The 25,672-nt window shown below is 31.9% G+C and overlaps 2 protein-coding genes across 14 annotated transcripts in view; one reads left to right on the plus strand and one right to left on the minus strand.

The window, feature by feature from the left end:
• Positions 1-8,636: 8,636 nt before the first annotated feature.
• LOC127735715 (complement C1q-like protein 4) lies at positions 8,637-12,228 on the plus strand. The gene is made up of 3 exons (XM_052245986.1): positions 8,637-8,772; positions 9,882-9,896; positions 11,798-12,228. Exons 1-3 carry the CDS (start codon positions 8,691-8,693, stop codon positions 12,190-12,192), a joined length of 492 nt encoding a protein of 163 aa, XP_052101946.1. The 5' UTR covers positions 8,637-8,690; the 3' UTR covers positions 12,193-12,228.
• A 4,028-nt stretch (positions 12,229-16,256) lies between these two features.
• LOC127735708 (leucine-rich repeat-containing protein 71-like) overlaps positions 16,257-25,672 on the minus strand; it is a 51,094-nt gene continuing 41,678 nt past the window's right edge. For 7 of the 13 annotated variants that reach the window (XM_052245970.1, XM_052245978.1, XM_052245972.1 and 4 more), the window contains 6 exons: positions 25,285-25,323; positions 22,072-22,101; positions 20,505-20,587; positions 20,013-20,121; positions 18,038-18,153; positions 16,257-17,163 (listed from right to left, as the gene is read on the minus strand). In XM_052245970.1, coding sequence (XP_052101930.1) covers positions 17,047-17,163; positions 18,038-18,153; positions 20,013-20,121; positions 20,505-20,587; positions 22,072-22,101; positions 25,285-25,323 — 494 coding nt within the window. In that variant the 3' untranslated portion in view covers positions 16,257-17,046. The other 6 variants (XM_052245974.1, XM_052245973.1, XM_052245980.1 and 3 more) reach the window with 4 other exon arrangements.

Genomic DNA, 25,672 nt, shown 5'->3' on the forward strand with positions numbered 1-25,672 from the left:
TGCCAGAGGCTATTCTCTGTGTTTGACAGTCACTCTTTAGGATAAATGCCCGTCATTATTTGGCAGCTGAAAATTGTATAATAGTAAAATCTTAATTTTTTCCACAATTTGTTTCCATTAATAAGCTGTATTATGTTTTAGATGGATCAAAACTAGAGTTAAACAAAATCAAGAAATTAATGCTGAATACACTTGAATTGTTTACTACTGGATTGAAAAGTAAGGGAGCACAGTGTAGGAATTTAGTTCGAATCTACTGTGTTTGTACACAAGGTCATCTGAATGGCCCAATATGCCGCATGAACCTGTGTTATGTTTTGATTGTTGCCAAAAATGGGACTGCATTTGTACTTTAATTAATGATATATGGAAGCTTCTGATTTCTAAAAGTAAACCTGGAACACAAGTATCTCAAGAAATAGGTTTGCATTGAAGTGAATGGGATTTGTTTTCTGAATTTACCACTGCACTGCATGGATAACATGTAAACATGAGCATAAAATGTCCAGTATGAAGTAACATTTTTGTATATTAAAGGGATGTCATTTTGAAAACTGTTACACATCCGAACTTGAATATAAATCCGATTAACTATGTCAGATGAAAAAAATAACCTCTTCACAAGGCGATATACATGATTATGTCTCGCCTGTGTAACCTTAAAGCTAAATTCAACAGTTTCTAACGCTGACAATTCAAAACAGCAGGTCAAAGTCATACTTTCTCCGTTTTTCTTCGCAGACGGACAATCGTATATATATACGCATGCCATAAACATAATATCATCTTAAATTTCAATGAAATATTTTACGCTCGGCGTGAAGCATTTATCAATAACATTAATGGTACCAATTTTTATGCACCTGATGCGCATTTCGACAATAAATGTCTCTTCTGTGATGCTCGAGGCCGAAATGTTACCTAATAAAAACGGTATCAAATGATCAATTCCATATTTATATATCACCTTTGGAGTATGATTGGAAAATGCTGCACACAATTATATGAAACGTTTATGTCTGAAGATAAAAATTTATATTATGTGAAAAGGGTCTATCTACGTAAGAAACTGACAACCCATATAATATTCATTGGAATATATCTTACGGGGCTTACACAATTGTTACAATACACATGATTGAAACTTCTTTCCAAAAAATAATAAAAAATATATTTAAGATAACAATTAGTATTTATAAATTATAATACAAAAAAAAAACCAAGTTTATATAATTACAAGTAGAATCCAATTCATATGTTTTAAATAATGGTTCAAAATAAGAAGAACAAAATTTTAACAAATGGAAACAACACGTTATAAATTGCATGCGTCCGAAGCGCTTTTCTGGATTTACCTTCATCCAGAACGTTCCGAATATTTGAAAGCCAAGGACGTACAAGTACATAAACAGTTGAAGAGCTATATTACCAAAAAGGACCTACAAAAATAGCCAAATCCATCTAAGGTCAACTATGCATGAGGAAGTTGAAACCTTAATTTCTAATAATTTCAAAATTTATTAACGGACAATTTTAGAAAGGTTTGTTATAAATCATGTCAGTACCGAAATTATGACTACTGAGCTGATGATACCCTCGAGGACTGATAGTCGACCAGCAGAGGTGTCGACCCAGTGCAAAATCGTATCAAATTCTAACCAAAAAGTATTAATTTGAAAAGTCATGTCTCAAGTATTTACAAAACAACATTTAATGTTTATCAACTAATAGTTGTATTTTTCTTTGAGTTTTGGTTGCTTCTTCTATAGGTGGGTTTTCAATAAGAATCACATTTGGTTTTGTCTGTTTATAGGAGACGGTTTTGTTTCTGTAGGATGGGGACCTCCCCCTTCTCTTGCATTTTTCTGACAGGTTTCTGGTTAATATTTTTAGTATCTGGTGTATGGTTTTGATTTTGGGCGTTAGGGCCGTTGGCCGGATTTCACACTAACAGGTCTCTGACTGACAATTTTAGGCAAATGCTCTTTACCGTGTTACCGTCCTTGACCTGACCTAAAACTTACTGGTATATGACCGAAAGGTTTTTCCTTTTTCTACTCACTGTGAATTGTTCTGAGGTTACCATTTCTAGTATGTCGTTTACCCGCAATTACCTTTACATTGCTTTCTTCTCCAGATGCGACTACCGGACAGTGTGCAACATTTTTGTCCATTTATTCATCAACTGTACATGTTGACCCGGTCCTTCTCATTTGTACCTCTTCATTACGATGAAAATTTATATACAGTAACTTTTTAAAAACCTTACTCGTTGGTCCAGAAGGTGGCCAATTCATTTTGTCTATCAGTAATGGAATGCTCGACTTCCTTAGAGAATCGGCCAAACTAACTTAACTGTTGTCGAGATTGAATATGTTTATGTCACTTATGTCAACTTCTTTGCATCCTCGTATACCAGAATGTATTTTCTCATACAATGAGTCTCCACCACCCACTTGGGAGATACCCATTTAACAGTGCAGATCTAATCCCGTCAAACTCTGATACAGTGCCTTACCTTGTTCCTTTCCCCCCACTCATAGGATATAAATAGTTTTGGAGACTTCTTCTCCTAAATAACAAAATGATTTATATATATATAATCAGATATACTCTAAAATTGTTAGGTTGATTTTCTATGCACTTTATATATATATATAATTCGTCTAAATTTTAACCCAACAATGTTAGAGTAAATTTTTTATATAAACGCCGTCCATCCATAACATGTATAATTGTCGACCTTAAAACTATCATTTACGCCGTAAATCTATTATTGTATATTAATCTGGTTTCCGCGTTCCATACACCGTTATCAATTTAGAGTTGCATAATACACCTTATTCAATTTTGATCAAGACTCTAGAACAGAAGGAATTTCTTTAAATTTATAATTCTATTTTTTATTCAAAACTGTTTTTAATCGAAAATTTGACACTGGGAATTGATCTAGAATTACATATTATACCTAAATATAAATCATTGTTGAAGTCCCAGCATTCAAAAATGAAATGAATATTTGGTTAATTTTAAGATAAAAACTAGTTTTCTACCACTTTTCACACCTTTGGATGCCTTTAAAGTATTTTTGTAGTTGAAGGCTGTCTTATTGAGGTATACATGTATCTCACATCTTATATCATAAATAACACCATGACCAAAAGAAAAGAAAAACATAAATCAATCAATCTATAAAGCATTACACAGAAGACATAAGATTTAGCAACACAAACAAACCCCACTAAGGTGCTCGTGATGCAGTTCCCCTTCCACAAGTATCACCAGAGCTCATTCCTTTCAAACTCAACAATACTGATATTTCAACTTTCAACTTATATGACCGCCTTCACTGTCAATGTTAATGAAAATATTCTTTGTTTAAACCAAAAGTGATGAAAAGAGCGTCTTATCAAATACAAAGTAACCTTTTGTTGGAGAACTTTATGAAATTTGATATAAATGATATCCACATGAGTCTATTATTATGTATAAACTCCCGAAGATCAATGCAAATTCATGATGTGTTTTGTTTTGCTTTTGTCGTCATGTTTCTGTCTCATTGACATATATTAAACCCCGCGTCATCCAGTTCTTGTATTTTTTTGGGGTCATATTTTTAGTAAATTGGATCAAACCGTACACGATACTCATACAGGAATTACCGGATATATATATAATATAATCACACTTTTATATACGCTAAGCTTTTTTTCTAAATATAAAAAAGAAGATGTGGTATAATTGCCAATGAGACAACTCTCCACAAGAGACCAAATGACACAGAAATTAACAACTATAGATCACCGTACGGCCTTCAACAATGAAGAAAGCCCATACCGCACAGTCAGCTATAAAAGGCCCCGAAATGACAATGTAAAACAATTCAAACGAGAAAACTAACGGCCTAATTTATGTACAAAAAAATGAACGAATAACAAATATGTTTAATTTTTTTATCAGTAACATTACATTTGCTATTAAATTCAGAGCAATTCATTGTTTCTAACGTCTAAACGTCAAAAGGTTATTATTTCGGACGTTAATATCCTCGATCTGACTCCTCGGCTATTTTCTGATATTTGTGACGATCTTAACATCTTCAATGCACTTCGACGAGATTGGAAGTTATTAGCAGGTAATGTTTTACATGATAAATTTTTGTACTTTCTGTATGCTAAAAAATGAAAACAACACTTTATAAATGAAGCGCGTTTATTTTTTTTATTTACATTCACCAGGAACGTTCAAAGCCATTTTTTTGTAAAAGCTAAGGGTGTGTAAGAACTGAAACAGTTGAAGAGCTATCTGACCAAAACGGGTCCTAAAGATAAAAATCCAAAATCTATCTAAGGCCAACTTTGCCTTAGGGGATTGAAACCTTATTTCTTAATAATTTATAAATTTATAAACGAACATTTTAAGAAAGTTTTTTATTAATCATGTCGGTACCGAAGTACTGACTACAGAGATGATGATACCCTGGGGTCTGATAGTCCAAGAGCAGCGTTATCGACCCAGTGCTTTAAAAAAATTAAAATGACACTTTATAAATTCCAGCGACCGAAGCGCTTTTCTGAATTTACATATTTTCACAAAAACACTAGGAAAAAGCAAACGTCAAAGAGAGTTACTGAAAATGCGATCACCACGGGACCCCTGTGATGCTCTTTTATAAGACTGGGCAGCGTCAACAACTGAGGCTACAGTGGAACGCTTGCTGGAAAAGCTTACTCGAATGGAAAGATTTGACGTTGCTAGAAGATTAGAGGATTACATTCAATGAATCTAAATGTGCTGTCGATATCTACCTTCCGTTTCTCTCAAAAAGGTTAACGAATATGCCAACTTGTAATTTATCACGAGTTCGGGTCGTTTTTAAATGTACCATAAAAAGGATCAAATCTTTAAAAATTGCAAGACAGAGCATCGATAATAACCTCCTGCAATTTACATTATATCTGAGGCTTATTGAAAGAAACCTTTGTTATATATTTCAAATTGCAAATTGCAACGACTGACAATAAATGAAAATTGTTTTACTAGTATTTGAATCCTTACAATAACACTGGGTATTTATTCACATGCATATGTTTGTAAAATTGTGATATGCAACAGTTACTATATTATTTGCATAAAATTGGTATTATTCATTTCATTTAAAATGTATGAATGGAATTTATACAGTATTAAATATTATCAAAATCAAGGTTGTGATACATCTACATGTTAGTACACATATTTTGCATTCAACTGTATGTCGTGTTTAATTATTCAATAGGTTGATAAAAGGTTTTATATGTAAATTCCAGCTCATAAAATTATGTAATTGTTATAAACTAAGGTTTCAACTCCCTCAAGAAAGGTTAACCTATGACGGTTTTGGTTGTTGTTCTGTTCAACTCCCTCAGGAAAGGTTAACCTAAGACGGTTTGGCTGTTGTTCTGTTCAACTTTACCGGGAAAGGTTAACTTAAGACGGTTTTGGTTGTTGTTCTGTTCAACTCCCTCAGGAAAGGTTAACCTAAGACGGTTTGGCTGTTGTTCTGTTTGGACATTTTAGGATTTTTATACTCTAAAAATGAAAATAAATCTTTATATGTAAGTTGCATACGAAGGGTTTTCTGAATTTACCTTTATCGGGAACGTTCACAGCCAAAAACTGAAAGCCCAGAATGAATAGGTACTTGAAAACGCGAGGTGCTACATGACCGAAAAGACAATGAAAAGAAAAGGCAAATCCGTCTAATACAAAAATACGGAAATGTGGTATGATTGCCAATGAGACAACTATCTACCAAAGTTAAAATGAAGTGGATGTAAGCAATTATAGGCAACTGTACGGCCTTCAACAATGGGAAAAATCCATACCCTATAGTCGGCTATAAAAGGCCCCGACATGAAAAACACGAAACAATTCAATTGAGAAGACTAATTTATAACAAAACAAAATACGAAAAACAAATATGACAGACATGAACCAACGACAACCACTGAACTGAAAATATACTCCAATTGCAAAGGGAAGTACTGTGTTGATGTATAAGAGACAAAACATTAAGGAATACTAGAAAATATTCAAGTATTCAAGGAACATATGTTTTTCTACTGTCCTTCACACTTTAACTTGCTGGCGGATATCAATGACGAATTAAAGAGCTTATAGCTTACAGCATGATCAAATAGGCCTTCTTGTTGTTGATCTAAATAAACTAATCATAGATACCAGGATTAAAGTTTGTACGCCAGAGGCGCGTTTTGTCTACAAAAGACTCATCAGTGACGCTCGAATAAAAAAAGTTAAACAAGCCAAATAAGTACGAAAGTTGAAGAGCATTGAGGACCAAAAATTCCGAATCTTTTTTTTATCAATATTTACTCGACAAGAACTTTAACATTAAAACATCTATATGCAAACACACAATCGAAGAGCACATTTCAAGACATGTGTAAAAAAAAGTTAGAATGGACAACAAAAACTGCATAAATAGTTATTTTATATTTGTCCTTCATTTGCATGAAAGATTTTCCGATGAAAGTGAATCAAACAAGATTAATTATTTCAGCTTACGGAAATTTGGTAAGGAGACCTCAGTCTGTTGCAGCTGTTTTATTTATTTTCATTTAGACTTTTGTGTTCCAGGCGATTTCAACTAAAAAGAGGCCTAGCTTGTTGCAGTGAATGTCAAAGCATTCCTAATAAAAAAAATTTCAGACAAAATGCTATTACTTTTGTAAGAGTTTGAATGCAAATACCTGTAAATTTTAAAGCACATAACTTTATTTCTTGAAATCTGTATAATTATCTCCTAGAAGTCCAGAGACGGGATGCTCCAAAATTAACACAAAACAATCTGTTACGTAGCGTACCTAATTTGTTTTGTTAGCATGCAATATATTCTGTATCGATGTTATGAGGTTTTCAGTGTATTTCTGATTACAGAACACTGCCAATATGCAGATTGCACGCACTTTATAAAATGAAGCTTACCATTGGAACGTCTATCTTTGGATCAGAAGGAGGAGGACACACATAGACGCTTTTAAAAGTGATAAACATAAATCTTACCGTCTCGATGTGAATATTGTTGGAGAAATCTGTCAAGGGAAAAAAAACAAGTCTATGTCGTCTATCAGAAACCGAACACAGTACTGCGGCACTGAACATGAGTTAGTGGAAAGCCTGGCCACTACACCGAACAACGAATCTTTTTTTACTCACGTTGATCTTCAAACAGCTAGTGTTGATGAATGTTCGCATGTGAGCAGACGGCTAAATGGGCGACATGAACCAAAACAAGTATATAGCAGTAATATAATTATTCATAAAAGTAACTATATTGATATATCTCATGGTGTTATATACTTCACGTGCGTCCACATACCCATGATTTGCAATAATGCTAATGATATCGATGGCATTTTCTGGTTTATTACTTTTTGGTTCGCTGCGCGACGGATTTGGGATGGCCATAGGTTTCAGTCTATCTTGTGCTCTACAACGATTCACTTCTCAGATGGAAGTTATACGAACAGTTTGTTCATTTTGGAAAATGATCTTGCATGGTATCTTTTTTTATGCATGTATGTACTTTGGAAGTATCCATATGGTGATGGCATTTAGCATTAGCATATCAACAGGAATATGATACTGTTTAGTACATGTATAGGGTCGTCAAATTGGCTATTCCTTATTCCTTATTCGTTACGTATTCCTTGTTCCTTATTCGCTACATTTTCGTTATATTTTTGCTTTTTATAACATTCTTAACTTTGCTCATTCTTTTCTTAACTTTAACGACTTTTTGAGATATTTTGAAAGGAGACAAGTGTGCCAACTATAAATTAACCTGTCCCTGGGTGAAATCAGTCTGTAAAACGTGTTTACCGTCTCAACGTAAAACTATCGGATTTTAGTAACTTGCAATTTGGATGCCTTTATTCTTTTCTCTTTTTACAATGAGCTTTCTGACTGGTGAGTATTTGGACACCCAAATGAGATTTCATCAATATTTACACTACTTGTGATAACGTCATTGTGTATTTCCAAAGCACATGTTCAGTTATAAGTGGTTTAGGAGGTAGATTTATCATGTCATCTTCATTAAGCTTGGCTTTGATACATATTTGAAATTTCGAAACAAAGTGTTAATGTTACTAACCAAAAGACGACAAGGAAAAAATAATCTGTTACTTCTTAGGAATTTTCCCGGGAATTTGTATCACCATTGAACTAGAATGGAAATTATCGAATCAGTGGTTTATTCGTGGCATATTTGAAATACAGGTAATCGTCTTCATAGAGAATAACTTTTTTTTTTACTGTAAGGAAAAGTGAGATATGATCATTCAGTGTCTATAAGCTATGCAACCAAAGTACTTGATTAAAAAATCGAAGCTTCTCTGAAATTATCAATCCTTTTATTTCAACTGCATCTATGACTGTTTTTTTTATTGACGATAACAGCTTCATAACTACTTGAAATATAAAGGTATCTTTCATACCAAATGTATACTTTTTAAAAAAAAATTCCAAGAAATGATAAACGCAATTTCAGTCATTACGTGTAAAACATTCATTAAAAGTATCACATTTCAGTTGAATGAGAAAATAACGTAACAGCTTTTACCATAGTAAAATTAAGGTACCAACTTTACATGTGTATTCTGCTGTAGGTCTTGTTTACAACTTAAATGTTTTTATTTCATCCGTTTTTAATAGGCGTTTTGTGTGCGACCTTTGGAGAGGTCAAAACTCATTATGACGAGGGAGAAGGTGAGTTAATTAATTATGATTTTTATAAATAGCCATTGAATAATTCAAGTATTTGCATAATTTTTTTTTATTAAAATGGTTTGATTGTTTGGTTATTTTGGGTTTTTTTTACACATTATAGGTGAGCATCATTTGATTAGGTAAAAACGTGCCTGTACCCAGTCAGCTAGGAGCCTGCATGTAATTCAGTGGTAACCGTCAGTTGCTGTCTATCATATTTGTTTATCATTCATTGTTTTATCATTTATCTGGCCGTTGGTTTTCTCTTTTGAATAGCTATACATTTTGTCACGGCGGGTTATTAATACTAGTAGCTATAAATTACGATACGGTATGGGGTTTGTCAATAATTATTGTTGAGGGCCGTACGATGAATTATAGTTGCTTTCTTCCACTTCACTGGCAATCCCACTTCCCTATGTTTCGGTATCGAATGTTGCCATTGTGTAGTGTGTTTATTTAGGGGATTCGATCCTTTGAAGCTTTGCGTTTCCATAGTTATGCAGTTCTGATTGCTTAAAGATTTTTTGCTTGACTTAATAGATCATTTTATAAATAACACATAGGTGAGAGGATGATAGAACATGCAGATTGTTACCCCCAGAAAAAAAAATGTCAAGTACACAGCTAATCAGAATATACTCGAACAACTACAATTAATGATTATGTGAGATTCGTGCAATATGCTGACGTATATTTTTCTTCTCAAAAGGTTCTAACCTCTCAGGGGAAGAACAGATTCTTATTGTTGACGATTTGTGTCCATGCATGACAGAAGCAAAAATGAAGTTGCAAATATTGCCAATAAAATTAGAACAGATGATACTCAATACACGTTGTTTTTTTCCCTCCGGAGCTATTTCAAGATGAAGAGTCCTTTAAACACGCACGAACACAAAGTAACAGGTTCTCAAAAAATATTGCTGTTAAAGCTGATAGCCTCGTACATCAACGCCTTTAAGGTCGAAACTCTTTGCAAAACACTTATGATACAAACCATACATTTCTCTTTTTCGGCTGAATATATGCATGCAATACATTTCATATCTTTATTTTGTACATTTTACTTTATCGGCATATTGTATTTTCTTAAATCTCGTAAATTTCAGAATATTTCTATGACAGTAAGTATATGTGTTTTATTTGGCACCTTTTTGGTAGGTTTCGTAGGGGAGGAGGATTGGGCATGTCGTTTTGTTAATAAATTGTTTGATTCAACTTTTCTTGAAGAAAAAAAACAGTTTGTTTCAGAAGAAAAGTACACACAATAGCTAATTTGGTTTGTATACCTTTAAGGGCCCTTTTTAAAATTAGGAAATAAAATGATTTGATTTGATTATTCTATTGAAATTATAAGGGGAGGTGCAATACATTGATTTCCTTAACAAAATCTTGTTCCTGTTTGTTATTAAAAGAAAAAAATGGTTTGTTTTTTCTTAAAGTAAAATAAAAGAACTTTGTATAAACTTAAGGTAAAAACCCATGATGCCCAGCAAAACATGCATGAATGGTCGGTCCCTTGTATATACTTTTATGTGCTAGCTTGCCTCCGATTGCTGCTGAAAGCTTTCAATCTATTATGTTAAACTTGGTCTATATGTAAGCCTTTAAAATTTCAGTCAATGCTCTAAGTAATATAAGATGCATTTCAACTATTTGAAAAATCAAATCAGTTATATTATATAGATATAAACTTTGAAAATGAAATTAAATTTTAATCATAACGTAGTCTATTTTATGAATATTGTCCAGAGAAGAATTGTTGCATGGGCTTTCGAGTGCACTATATATTAAGATGCATAATGTTCACCAATAGTCATGAAACAATACCTTTAATATATAGTAAAGATTGAAAAACGTTTTAAAACATTTGTGTCTCTGATGACGTCGACACTTTGAAGCTACATTTGCACTAGTATATCATAGAATATTGCACGCTAACTCTTCGTTACGTTCTGTGAAAAATATTATGCTTCTTTACAATACATCAATTTACTACATATTTCTTCTATTTCGAAAATATAAAGTTTAAATAAAAGAACGGACACGGTAACTTTACTCAGTCACATATCTTCACAGTGCTTCATCGTCACTCGGTAGCTACAGATTCGTGAGTTAGCTGAACACACATATCTTCACAGTGCTTATAACATCGTCACTCGGTAGCTACAGATTCGTGAGTTAGCTGAACACACATATCTTCACAGTGCTTATAACATCGTCACTCGGTAGCTACAGATTCGTGAGTTAGCTGAACACACATATCTTCACAGTGCCTATAACATCGTCACTCGGTAGCTACAGATTCGTGAGTTAGCTGAACACACATATCTTCACAGTGCTTATAACATCGTCACTCGTAGCTACAGATTCGTGAGTTAGCTGAACACACATATCTTCACAGTGCTTATAACATCGTCACTCGGTAGCTACAGATTCGTGAGTTAGCTGAACACACATATCTTCACAGTGCTTGTAACATGGTCACTCGGTAGCTACATATTCGTGAGGTAGCTATACACAGACATCTTCCCATTGCTTGTAACTTCGTCACTCGGTAGCTAGGCCGGGGTGATTCGTGAGTTAGTTGAACACACATATCTTCACAGTGCTTGTAACATAGTCACTCGGTAGCTACTGATTCGTGAGGTAGCTGTACACACATATCTTCACAGTGCTTGTAACATCGTCACTCGGTAGCTACTGATTCGTGGGGTATCTTCACAGTGCCTGTAACATCGTCACTCGATAGCAACTAATTATAGGGATAGACGAATATGTAATAGTTGGAACAATTATTTTACCGTTTCAGTTGCTCTTCATTAAAGATATATTCCTTACATTATTTATAGCTCCATTCGACTTGTTTGCAAAGAATGTGCTCCGAATTTTCTATTGTGGCATATTTTAAATAATCAATATGTAACCTATTAAAATAAATCACTGTTACTAGTTTAAATGTTTTATTCTTATATAAATGATACAAATAAGAGGAAATGGCTTAACTTGTTGGTTTGCATTTTAGGCTACAATGAAAAGCCTGCATTTCATGCATACGTAAAAGGTAATCGTCCTTTTAGTGGAGATGACATCTTGAAATTTGACGAAGTCCTTACGAACATAGGGAACAACTACGACTCTTCAACGGGTCAGTTCACTGCACCTAAAACAGGATTGTACCAAATTGCATGTACCATACAAGGATATCGGACATCTGGTGTCACCTTCCAAATACAGAAAAATAATGATAGATTTGATCTTGGTTATGCGGGAGGTAGGGACTGGCATGCTGTAACTCGTGTTCTACTGATGCAATTAAAGGATGGAGATAAAGTGTTCGTCCAACACAGAGTACCACACAGAAAAGAGACTGTTGCTGGAAATCGACATTCATATTTCTCTGGACGTCTTTTGCAATAAAATTCAATTTGATATAAAATTTGTTGAATCAATAAATGTATCTTTATTTTTAATTTACCAAAACGAACAAAAAAGATCAAAAAGTATATGCACAACAAAAGCTTAAATCATTAAAGGTTTAGGCAAAATGATTTCAAACCCAAACCGGGAGTAATAGTAGGAACCTGTATTTTTTTATTATTGGAAGAGTGAATTTAAATTCATAATTTTGTTTGCATGCCCCATCCTTCGAAAAGCAAATAAAAATTTGAGGACTCTAAGTCCATTTCATTTAAATCTCAAGTGGCAAATATGTGCTGTAAGAACCCAATAAAGTACAAGCATGGGAATGTGATACTTATTATAGTTAGGATGCAATTCTGTTATAGGCCGTACGGTTATTTCATATGGTCTCTGGTGGATATTAGTCATAATTGGCAATGATGCAATACCATACCTCATTATTGTTTTATATTACATAGGGATTAAGGTACTTTTATACTACTACTATATATATATATATATAATATATGCACATTTAATTTTGTTTTCGGCATAACTTGACCTTCGGTTTTAATAGAGACGTTTTTCGAATAAATTAATTCAATGAAACTGTAATAGGTGTTTGAGCTTATTGCCTTTATCAAAACTTGTTCTTTGTCAGCTATGACTGACTACCTTTCTTCGAAATGATATTTTCCAAAGATGAGTTTTAAACTTACCCCAATTGAAAGGTATTACCATTCAATGAGGTGTTCTATACATTGTCATGGTGTAAACAAAAAGAAAATATCAAGTCAATGTCTTCAAGCATTACTAAAAACAGTGTGGAAAACTGAATATATGAGTGAATTTTTTCAAGTCCAAGGACCATAACTCTGCACAAAATTATCAGACCGAAACAAAAATTTGAACTTGATCTGTAACTTGTCATCATAAAACTATATACCAATTGTCAATCAATATCTTCAAGCATGCTGATAAAAAGTGTGGAAAACCTATAACACTCTAACATTAGATATGATTATTAGTTCTCTAAAATTAGATATGATGTAATACAATGTATATCTATTTTCAAATTACCATCAAATATAATTAATAGTTCCAAATATTTTTTCTTTCATTTGTCACAAACTAATATAGATTTGTAACTTATCTATAAAATGTCAACAACTTTTATCTACACAATGTAATGCAATGAAATATATACCTTAATAAAAATAGATTATTGTCTAATTAAAGAATTTCACTTAATAAAAATATATATATATATATATATATACATGTAGCATTCAGAAAACTAGTTTATACAAAATAACATATATACCTGCCACAAAATTCCTCAAACAATTTACCAAAGAATGTCTTTTAAAAAATGAGTTATCTCCCTTTGTACAGATATATGGTTTAACATAGTACTCTAACATTAGTTATGGAGTTTTTTTATGGACCATAACTCTGGACTAAATCATCAGACCGGGACAAAATTCCATCTTGATCTATAACTTGTCATGATAAAACTATATACCAAATATCAAATCAATATCTTCAAGAACGAAGAAAAAAGTGTGGAAAACTGAGTTGCTGGACTGACGGATGGACAGACAGACAGACAGACGGAGTGCAACCTACAGTCCCCTTTGACTTCGTCGGTAGGGGACTAATAAAGACTAGTCCAAATGTACAAAGGATTCAAAATATCTCTTTTAGGAAGGGACAATGGACTGATAACATGTTCTGGCAGTGAGCAGGAATTACAAACATTCAATTTACAGAAAAGCTAAATCAAACTATTCTCATACAAAATTTACGACCTGGAAACACTATTTTTCTAAATAGCATTTGACTTTCGTAGCTAAACAACAAACTCCACTAATACTCATGAATATGTACAGAAATAATCTTTTCACAACCCTGTTGTAATTATAATGAAACTTAAGGACACAGAATAAGCTGTTATAATAACTATACACTATCAAACTAGAGGCTTCAATTAGGGAATATGTCTTGCTCAATTGGGTATTTTTGTATAAAATTAAGTCACTTGTGTTGAATGGAAACTGTAGGGGCCCAAGTCTTGTTTTGCTGATAATTTTTGCTGGACTAATTTTCAGCCTATCTATTATAGTTTTTAAAATCTAAGGTAAAAACACTAAATTTGGTAAAAAAATCTTCAGTTACTTTAATTCCTATAAGGAGCTGATTGGCAATTGAACCATGTGAACACAGGACACCATGCCTCACTTACACTTTTATATTTCCATGTTTAGTGAGCCGTCAAAAATATAATAATTAACAAGTTTACTTAGTGTCTTGTTGATATGACAATAGCTGATGGTTATTTACCTGAACTCAAATTTTAACTAGAAAATGTACTCATTTCACAATGCAACATTTCCATGTTCAATGAGCTTTGAAATAGTGATCAAAACTGTAATTTGGCATACAGTTTAAATAGTTCACATCATACTGAACATGTGTAAAAAGTTTCTTAAGTTGATGTGACTACAAGTTCTTTGTAAACCACCTCAATCCAAAATTTAAAACTGAAAATGTTCTGAATTTTGCTTGTTCAGTGAACTGAAAAATTTGGATCAAAACCCTAATTTGGCATTCACGTCATTAAATTCACATTATAATGAACATGTATATTCAGTTTTAAGTTGATGTGATCACAATTTCATGGAAAACCTTAAACCAAATATTTAACCTAATATAGGATGAACAAATGGATCACTAGTCTACAGACCAAGAGATAAATGGATGAATTTATAAATGAACAGGCACACAGATTGAAAAACCTTATGCCCCCTTCTATTGTCTGCAGCTTGTAAAAATCAAATTAATCCATATCTGTCATGCATTTCCTTTATTGAAACTGTTAAGTTCTATTTTGTTATTCTTATTTGATAAATTCTAGTTGTTAGAATAATGTATTTATTTCACAGGTGAATCGATATGGGGTATTTTTGTAATTTATGCTCACAGTACCTAGTTTATTATGCTATTCATTTGACCCTCAAAATTATTTCTTTAAGAAGAGTGCACACGCTGAAATGTCTTGCCTACTTAACTGACCATTGATTTTATGTTGAAAGTCTTAAAGATAAAGGTTTTACTACAAGAATCACATAAACTTAACATTTTTTAAGATCCATGACAATAAGGTCAAGGTACGATAAATTCTGTCGGACAGACATGAACAACTTACAATAATTCCATACAACAAATATAGTTGACCTATTGCTTATGGTATTTGAAAAACAGACCAAAACACAAAAACTTAACATTGACCAATGACCCATGAAAATGAGGTCAAGGTCAGATGATACCTGCCAGACAGACATGTACACATTACAATTATTCAGTACACTAAATATAGCTGACATGTTGCTATTAGTATTTTAAAAAAAAGACCAAAACACAAAAACCTAACGTTGACCAATGAACCATAAAAAATGAGGTCAAGGTCAGATGATACCTGGTGGACAGACATGTACACCTTACAATCATTCTAAACACCAAATATAGTTGACCTATTGCTTATAGTACTAGAAAAACAGACCAAAACACAAAAACTTAACATTACCAATGAACCATAACAATGAGGTCAAGTTCAGATGAAACCTGCCAGACTGACATGTACCCCTTACAATCATTCCATACACCACATATAGTTGACCTACTGCTTAAGGTATCTGAGAAATGGACCTAATCATGTAACTTAAACCTTGATCACTGATCGACAAATGGGGTCGAGGTCAGGTGAAACTAGTCTGACAGATATGTAGACATTGGAAGGAACCCGTATACCAAATATAGTAAGTGAGAAATTCACATGACAAAATTTTTTTTTTTTAATTTTCAAGCAGTAGCTGAATCATGAAAATGAGGTCAAGGACAATGGACATATGACAGACAGAAACTTTGTAACATAAGGTATCTGCATACAAGGTATGAAGCATCCAGGTCTTCTTCCATCTGATAAATAAAGCTTTATACAAATAGTTATCACCCTGCTGCCAACGGATAGTAATCCCTATGTCTCTCAAACAGGGCGATACAAAAATTACACTACTACAAACTCCTTTTGAATTTATTTTTATTACACTCATCAACATAGTTAAAAAGAAAGTATAATTTTCATAAAAAAAATAAATACAATATAAAATAGTTAAAACATATCACAGTTGGCAGTACATATGTACTTTACAAAATCATTTTTGAACATTGATTTCAAACATTAAAAATTTCTTAAATGTATATTTTATTTCCAGAAAAAAAATCGAGAACAGAATCATTGACCAATTAAATTTTCGTTAATGTTAAAAAATCTACATAAATATTTTTAATTATCAAAAATGATGACACTTATTTTGGTTCCTTCCAAGTTTAACAAAAATCCCTGAAACTGATTTTTTTAAATTTACACAGATTTTAAAGTCTAAATTTTGTCCCAATAAAAAATTACAAAACAAATCATTTTTATATTTAGTTGTCTCAAAATCAGATATAAAGACAAGGAAATTCAATTATTATCTATGTTCTATATTTTTCTTTAGTCACAAACAGTTTGAAAAATTAAATATTAATAAAGATTTGAATTGGAGTATTATTATTCAATACACAAAGAAGGTTTGTAATATTTGTAATTTACATGTAAAGAGTTTGGACGGATGTACAATTTACTCTCAGCAGTGTTCATGGCTTTGATATTCTAAAGATGGACAAATATTGTACAAGTCAACATAAGCATGTTCAAGTTCATAGTTAGATGTATTTGTACAAATCATCTGTAACAGTAGACAAGTTTATCACACTGCTGTACATAATAATCCTTCATATGTTGGCACACTTGATCTCCATGGCAACTGTTTATGTTGTTGACTGTCCATCAGGTGTCTGTGGTGGTTGTTTGTAATAAGGATCTTTGTGTAACATAATATCATTTAACTTTCTCATAACATCATGTTCTGGTGATATCTTGTTTTTCTACAATTAAAATAAGAAAATTTGAATTAAAGAACAATAATGAAAAGTTTAGCAAATGAATATAATTTTGTATAATCATAAACAATCCTTGTTAGTTTGATAATTTATTTTAGTGATACAATAAGCGAATATTTTAAAAATTGTAAAAGATATTGAAAATATTTCTGATCATAATTTTTTACCCATTTTTATATCTGTATTAAGCAGTCACTCATGAACAGTATCAAAAGTGACCTCTTAAAAGAGAGGTGACAATACTAAATGAGGTTCTGAAAAAAAAATTTGATTACAACATTGCAAATGGCAAATTATTTAGTGTTTTCAAGTGGTAGAGTTATCATTCGTGCGAGCAGACAAATAAAAAATGTGGATTCCAGTACTCCTATTTGAAGAAAACATTCAAAATAGTTAATATTCGTGGAAAATTAAGTCCAATGATACAGTCTTCAATGGAAACTGAAAGGAGTGGAACATGAGAAATTCACAAATTCACATCCTATTGCGAGATCTCGATTACAGACGTATTCCGATTTTCATTTTTATCTCGAAACTGAACATATATATTTTTTCGTCATGATTATATTTTGGTTGTTAACTTCAGACAGGTGACTGCTGAAATGAGTTAAATTATATAGAGAAAACATTTGGGAGGGTCTGAAAGTGACTGTTACAGGCAGGTGACCACTAAAGCAGGTTTGACTGTATATAAATTGATCATGCAATTGTCAGATAATGAATTCAGACAAATGTCTAACCAGCTGTATACATACAAACTTTTAGTAACTCCTCATAAATAAATCAAAATTAATGCCTACACTAATTCTATTTTCTTTGACCTGTGTAACCACTTAATGTTCTGAATAATCAAACTTACTAATAATGCTATTCTCATTAGCCCTGTTCCTCCACTTTTGTTGTCCATTAGTATAGTGGTCTGGTATTGCATCGCTTTTAATAAATTATTCATTCCTGACTCCGCTATTTTGTTACCTGTTACAAAATGATCAATAATAATAGCTTTAAAATATGGAGGATATAAAAGAAGGTATGGGCCATTTTTTTGCTCCTTGAAATTGAAAACCAAATAGTGATATAAATCTAACAAATAAAATCCTTCAGACATTCTTTGGAATACCAATATTTATATTTTTGAATAATGTATAACATACCGGGTATTGGCTTTCAAACTTCTTACATTTAGTGCAAAACAACAAAAACTGCCAAAATAGTCTCATTTTTAGCTCACCTGGCCCACAGGGCCAAGTGAGCTTTTCTCATCACTTGGCGTCCGTCGTCCGTTAACTTTTACAAAAATCTTCTCCTCTGAAACTACCTGGCCAAATTTAACCAAACTTGGCCACAATCATCATTGGGGTATCTAGTTTAAAAAATTTGTCTGGTGACACGGCCAACCAACCAAGATGGCTGCCATGGCTAAAAATAGAACATAGGGGTAAAATGTAGATTTTGGCTTATATCTCTGAAACCAAAGCATTTAGAGCAAATTTGATAGGGGTAAAATTGTTTATCAGGTCAAGATCTATCTGCCCTGAAATTTTCAGATGAATCAGACAACCCATTGTTGGGTTGCTGCCCCTGAATTGGTAATTTTAAGGAAATTTTGCCGTTTTTGGTTATTATCTTGAATATTATTATAGATAGAGATAAACTGTAAACAGCAATAATGTTCAGCAAAGTAAGATCTACAAATAAGTCAACATGACCAAAATGGTCAGTTGACCACTTATGGAGTTATTGCCTTTTATAGTCAATTTTTAACCATTTTTCGTAAATTTTTGTAATCTTTTACAAAAATCTTCTCCTCTGAAACTACTAAGACAAATTTAACCAAACTTGTCCACAATCATCTTTAGGATATCTAGTTTAAATGGTGTCCAATGACCCCGCCCGCAAACCAAGATGGCCGACATGGCTAAAAAATAGTACAAGGATAAAATGCAGTTTCTGGCTCATATCTCTGAAACCAAAGCATTTAGAGCAAATCTGACGAGGATAAAATTGTTCATTAGGTCAAGATCTATCTGCCCTGAAATTTTCAGACCAATCAGGCAACACGTTGTTGGGTTGCTGCCCCTGAATTGGTAATTTTAAGAAAATTTTGCAGCTTTTGGTTATTATCTTGAATATTATTATAGATAGAGATAAACTGTAAACAGCAATAATGTACAGCAAAGTAAGATCTACAACTAAGTCAACATGACCAAAATTGTCAATTGACCCCTTAAGGAGTTATTGCCCTTTATAGTCAATTTTTTTTACAATTTTCATAAATTTTGTAAATTTTTGTAAATCTTTACAAAATATTTTCCACTGTATCTACTGGGCCAAGTTCATTATAGATAGAGATAATTGTAAGCAGCAAGAATGTTCAGTAAAGTAAGATCTACAAACACATCACCATCACCAAAACACAATTTTGTCATGAATCCATCTGTGTCCTTTGTTTAATATGCACATAGACCAAGGTGAGCGACACAGGCTCTTTAGTCAAGTTTAGAGCCTCTAGTTCGATCTTGTCATTAATATTAAGATAATGAGCAAGATATAATGTTATGAAGAAGCATAACTTGTGAATTGTAAAAGTGACACCACCCAAATTTGAAAGTGATCGGAGTTTTGTGGTAATAAGCATTGTGTATAATTTTCATAACATTTGGTTGAGACAAACTAAAGTTAGAGAACGGTCTTTCGAAGACCAAACCTGCATCTGGCATAAAATTTTAAGCCTGGTATCTTTGATAAGGTTTTTTCCATCATAAATCTGGGGCTAACATAACTGTTCAAACTTGTAAACAAAACAAGGTTAAAATAAACTAATTTTTACTTACGAGATAAATTTAAGTTAATAAGGACTCTGTTTCCTGATACCCATAATTGACCGTCAATAAAGTCTGCTACATCAGTCAAGGGATTAACAACTTCTCCACCACTCAAGTCCTTCAAGGTAACAATATTTTGTTAACAGTTAATAAACTAATAATTGTACAGAAAAAACCCAACACATAAAAAAAACATTTCCTTTAATTCATAAAAACAAAGAATCAAACTAAAATATATAATATTATATGCATAGATTCCCCCATATCTTCTGTTTTAAACTGACTAGGTTACAAAAGCTATGAAGAAAACAAATAATAATTTCACTAGATTTCAAGAAATTAGGCAGGTTAATCATGGTAGTTGTAAGCAATGGTAGAACAAAATGGTGGATGATATCTGTACCAAGAGCACCACTGTCAACAAGTTGAACAACATAATTTAAAGATATACTTTATTATTATTAAAAAATTATAGGTTACTCCCACCTCTTGTCAACATACCTCGACTTCCTGTGCAGCTTGTTTGGTTTTGTCTTTACCTTTACCTTTACCCTTATTACCTTTAGTATCTGCTGCTATTGATGCTAAAAATAGACCATAACCATTTATTTCAATTTCAAATAATTCAATTTCAGAATAACACATAACAAATAAGATAAACAAAATAAATAGAAATTATATAAATTTTTCAAATGATTGGAACAGATTCTTTTGAAATCCTGTTAGCATAACTCATATTCCAAAATACTTATACTTAAAAGGATGTGTAATTCAAAACTGTTCTAGTTTAGAGTGAAGACTATTAAACTTTTAATATCATTTCCTACAACAAATAAAATGTGTACTATTTTCTTTGTAACATGACTATAACTTGTCTAACTTTTATAAAACTAACATCCTATTAAATATTCTTTAAAAAACTGAAGTATGAAATAGATGAGTGAATTACTTTGTCAATATTTATTTTGAATTTTAATATGAAAGCTATTTGTCTTTGTTGTTAATTTACCATTTTGATTGATGAAAAGTGAAATAGCTGGAGAGTTTTTCAATCACAAAAACTTTTATCTTATTTCTTCCTAAAATGTATTGGCAATAGTAATAACCCGGTTTGAAAATCTATGACAAAAATACTGATACTTATGATTATATAGACATCTATATGTAGGTATATATGTTCTACCTAACACTGACAAAAACAACATAACTTTATACTTCTTTTTCACCTGAAAAACCCAACAAATTCTATATTACAAAAAAAACCTACTGGTAATATAAATTATAAATTTCATATGAATCTTTCAACTACTCAGAAAAGGTTGTATCAAATTATCTGATTTTAATTCCTAAACTCCATTTTCTTTGCAAATCAATTTTAAGTTATTCATTTGTATTGGATCAATAATGTTATTTGCTCTTCCGCCACAAAGACTGAAATACTGATTGTTGAATACACTATATATATATATATATACTTCAATCCAATTTCCGTAAAAGCTGTAAAATCCAAGATTAAAGCTCCATAAATCTAAATGGGAAGGACTCATTTCTACTGTAACTCTGACTGGTATTTTGTCTACCATTTCTCTCTCTCTTTTAAATCCCATTGCATTTAAAACAAACTAACCATTTAAATTCACTTATTTTCATGTCTTATCACAGTTTTTATCACAAGTCATATTGTCACTTAAGGCAAGATTTCAAAAAATTCATAGTAAACAGATAAATGAGTGCCCCATTCAGATTTTCTCCAAATTCCTGCATAAAAAGCTCTGTTCTGGAAACAACATTGGTCATGCCTTAATTACCAATATAACCAACAAAAATGAACATAGGTTTTAAGCTTTATTATAATGTTACAGGCAAAAATGAGACTGACCACTTTTTACTAGTTGGTTCCAATTTTTAAATGTATTAATTGTCTTTTCATATTTTATATACCCATAACTCATTTACCATTAACAAGCAATTTCCCATCTAATAATTGTATTCTATAAACCTAACCCACAGTAATTGTCTAATATTTTGTGATCTATAATAGTTAATAAATTTATTAATCTAATCTTACCCATGATCAATGGTCTATTTATGTTGAAAACTATAAAATTGAAGAAAAAAGTCTGATAACCAAAGTAATTTTTTAAATTTGTTTGTACATTCATATTTTGATTCTCCAAAAGCATGAAAAGGAAAGAATAGTATGCAACTCTTTATAAAAAAAGTGTCTGTGTTTTGATTTCACTATTTATCCCAAAATTTTTCATTTTACACATTAAAACCAAATAATAAATAAAGTGATCTTAAAAGGTAAAGGGGGGTAACTGTGTACAGGAATGGGAGATAATTTACCACTGAGTGTTGACACAAATCGCAATGCTGCTGTTGTGAAAGAATGTAAAAAAATTGTGAAATAATTCATGGAAAACATATATAAATGTTAAATAAATTTATTATCTTTCCATAGTACAAAGCCACTTTCAAAATGCTGAATACTTTTTTGTATTGAAGTATTCATAAAAATAGACCATAGTGCTGTTTGAGGCTTAAAATGTACTCTCTATTCTATACATAACATTTTAAATATAAAAATAAATGTATCATGCACATCATAAAGTAAATATATGATACATATCCATGATTACAACTACAATTTTCCTGTATTGCAATTAACCAAATTTTAAGTCATAAATGCACCAATGAAAATGACTTTGCAAAATAAATTAAATTCATAATCTCAGAGCATCTTGGAGAAGATCCTGAAGAGACTTAAATGTGCAAAGGAGATAACTTATTACCAGTGGAACCGCTGATGGCTGCCATAAATAGCAGTGAAGCTGTAGTGAAAAACAAAAATTAAAACTATTTATAAAACTTGTAACACAGCAAATCGACAGGTTTTTGTGGTTGATCTGATTTCTGTAAACTGTGCTGAGTCAACTAGGAGAATGGTTCAAGAATGAAAATAAAAAAATAAATTCATTAAAAGTATAAAAGAAAGTCCAACAGAAGGATTGTAGAAAAAATTGAAAACATTTCTGTCAAGACCATGAAAACTGCCATTATTATTTAGAATAATCTGTAAAGACGTCCTTCATCTGATGCAATAAACTATTTTCAAAGTCTTAACATTTTTGCCCATAATTCCAATACTGTGATACAAAGTATATCAGGCAGCAAGCTCATAAACAAAATGTCACAGATAAACATGAATTAGATGAACAATTACAAAAAAAACATGATTTTCATGAACAACTTCTGATAAACACTGAAATTATTTTCAACTATTTCACTGTCTTATTACTTTAAACAGGTTTTTTTGGCATCTGGTTTTGTTTGCAGTTTGGGCCTTAGATGGGGCAGCTTAATCTTTGCTGTGTTCATAAATTGTGCTTTATGTCTTTATACATTGTATTTGAATGAACAGTCAAATGTTAAGTAAGGTAAATATTGCGGTAAAATGTTTACTGTGAAAAATACCTTGTAGCAAAAATAATTTCCAATATATGGTATAACACTGACAGTCAGTCTGAAAGTTTATTGACAATTTTCTCACACTGTGTTTCTCATGGTAAAAACTGAATGCAAACACAATCATTAACATTAACATTCCTCTTAAAATTAAAAGTAAAAGATATTTATTTAACTTGTAGTGGCTGAAAGAAAAAACATATGCAAATTGCACAATTAATCTTTCAAGTAATATAATACACAAACTTACACATAATTCTGTATTGAAGAGATACAAGATATACAGATACCTCACATGCAGAAGTAAAGTGACAGGAAAATTATGAAAGAATGAGAGAAGAAAGACAACATGCTATTCCTTTATCAATTTTACAACACTACATGAGTACTTTAAGCATGCAATTAACATGGGTCATCATTGAGGGCTTGAAAATGACATGCATAGCCGTGAGCTGAGTACCATTAAGTGTTTAGAATTGGAATTACTATTATTTCTTTTTATTTTCTCTCAATCATATTAACCCTTACAATGTTGAATTGTTTACCCAAAATAAGTTTGCAAAAATATGCAAATTATATGCAAATCAGCTATACCTTGCTGCTGCAGCATAATGGTAATTATATTAAGGTCAGAGGTTATCCAGAATAAGGTGGGAAGTGGTGAGGAAGAGGAGTAGGTTGATAGGATCGTATCCTAAAAGATAAGTATCTAATGGAAAACAGTTGTTTTCTCTGATTTCTGATATAAAACCTGATGGTACAATCTTTTTAAGTCGTGACGCCCAGAGAATGGACCTTGGGTAGTATCTGTCCACCTAAGAGCTATCACTAAAAGAAATAGACCCACTCTTCACTAGTCTAAGGAGGCCATTTTGGTAAAAAATGGCTACAAGTTTTTAAAGATTTTATACTTAACTTTGTCATTAAAACCGAAAGTAGTCATTCCAAACACTTATAACAGATGTAATTGAAATGTATTTCATTATGTCAAGAACAATTATTGACTTCTCACTTGCTTACCCTTCATGTGTCATCATAAAAAGTTCAGTCCATTTCCACCAAAAAAGGCCACCAAGCAGACCCATAAATAACAAAAAACAAAAATAAAACATAAAACTCTGCTTGTTGCATCAAATAGTTCCCCCACCCACCCAAAAAACAAAAATATTTTTAAATTTTCAGAGAATCGCCATGTCATTCCTATAGAAACAGGACTAAGGGTCTTTGATTTCATGAATAGACAGATTGAAGAAAAGATGTGAAAAGGATCAATTATAGACCATGCATTTTCTTTAGATGTACGTACATTGTACTGTTAGCTAGAATAGAAGTTAAGCTGCATACATTGGTATCATTTCAGAATAAGTCATTCTTCAAACTACAGAAATTTTCCCATATCTGATCCTTTTGTTTGATAATTTCAGGTTAGCATGAACTCCTAATGGATAACAATGATCCTTTAAGCTAATAAGTTCCGTTCTTAGAATTGTTTAGTTAAAACTTCATAATCTTATACTGAGAATACCCAAATTTATATAGATCTATACCGGTAAATTTTTTATGCTTGATGAACAATTCTTTACAATGATCCTTTAAGCTAATAAGTTCCGTTCTTAGAATTGTTTAGTTAAAACTTCATAATCTTATACTGAGAATACCCAAATTTATATAGATCTATACCGGTAAATTTTTTATGCTTGATGAACAATTCTTTACAAACTATCTTTGGCAATGGCCTCAGTGTAAAATTGTTTAAAGAATGACTGTTCAATTAGTTCTACCAAGTTATCTCCCCTGTACATGCACAACTCACCTCCTGAACTGCGACCTCCGACAGTTCCACTTTTATCGCCTTCATAAAATTTATGAAATTATGTTAATTGAAAATTTGATGATTTAAATACTGGTAATTGGATGCTCCTTACCTTTCTGGTCAGTCTTACTTTAGATATATTATGTACAAATGTTCTTGCAAACAGTCAACTTTATTTACAATAGTATATTTTGATTAAAAAACAAACTGATGGGTGCTGAGATCAAAATTTTTCAGGTGAGCTTCAGGTCATTTTAACACAGTGTCTTGATATTCGAAAAGTATGTGAGAAATCTTGATCTCAGTAAGTATCAATTTTATTTTTTTTTTAAATCAGATTATTTCATAACATATCTGATAAATTACAAGCAAGTTTATTCAATTTCAG

The sequence above is a fragment of the Mytilus californianus genome, unplaced genomic scaffold (genome assembly GCF_021869535.1).
Source record: "Mytilus californianus isolate M0D057914Y unplaced genomic scaffold, xbMytCali1.0.p SCAF_3, whole genome shotgun sequence".
NCBI lineage: Eukaryota > Metazoa > Mollusca > Bivalvia > Mytilida > Mytilidae > Mytilus > Mytilus californianus.

What these genes read in the sequence shown, in the direction of transcription:
- LOC127735715 (XM_052245986.1), top strand. Translation starts at nt 8,691, where the DNA reads ATGTTTTTATTTCATCCGTTTTTAATAGGCGTTTTGTGTGCGACCTTT.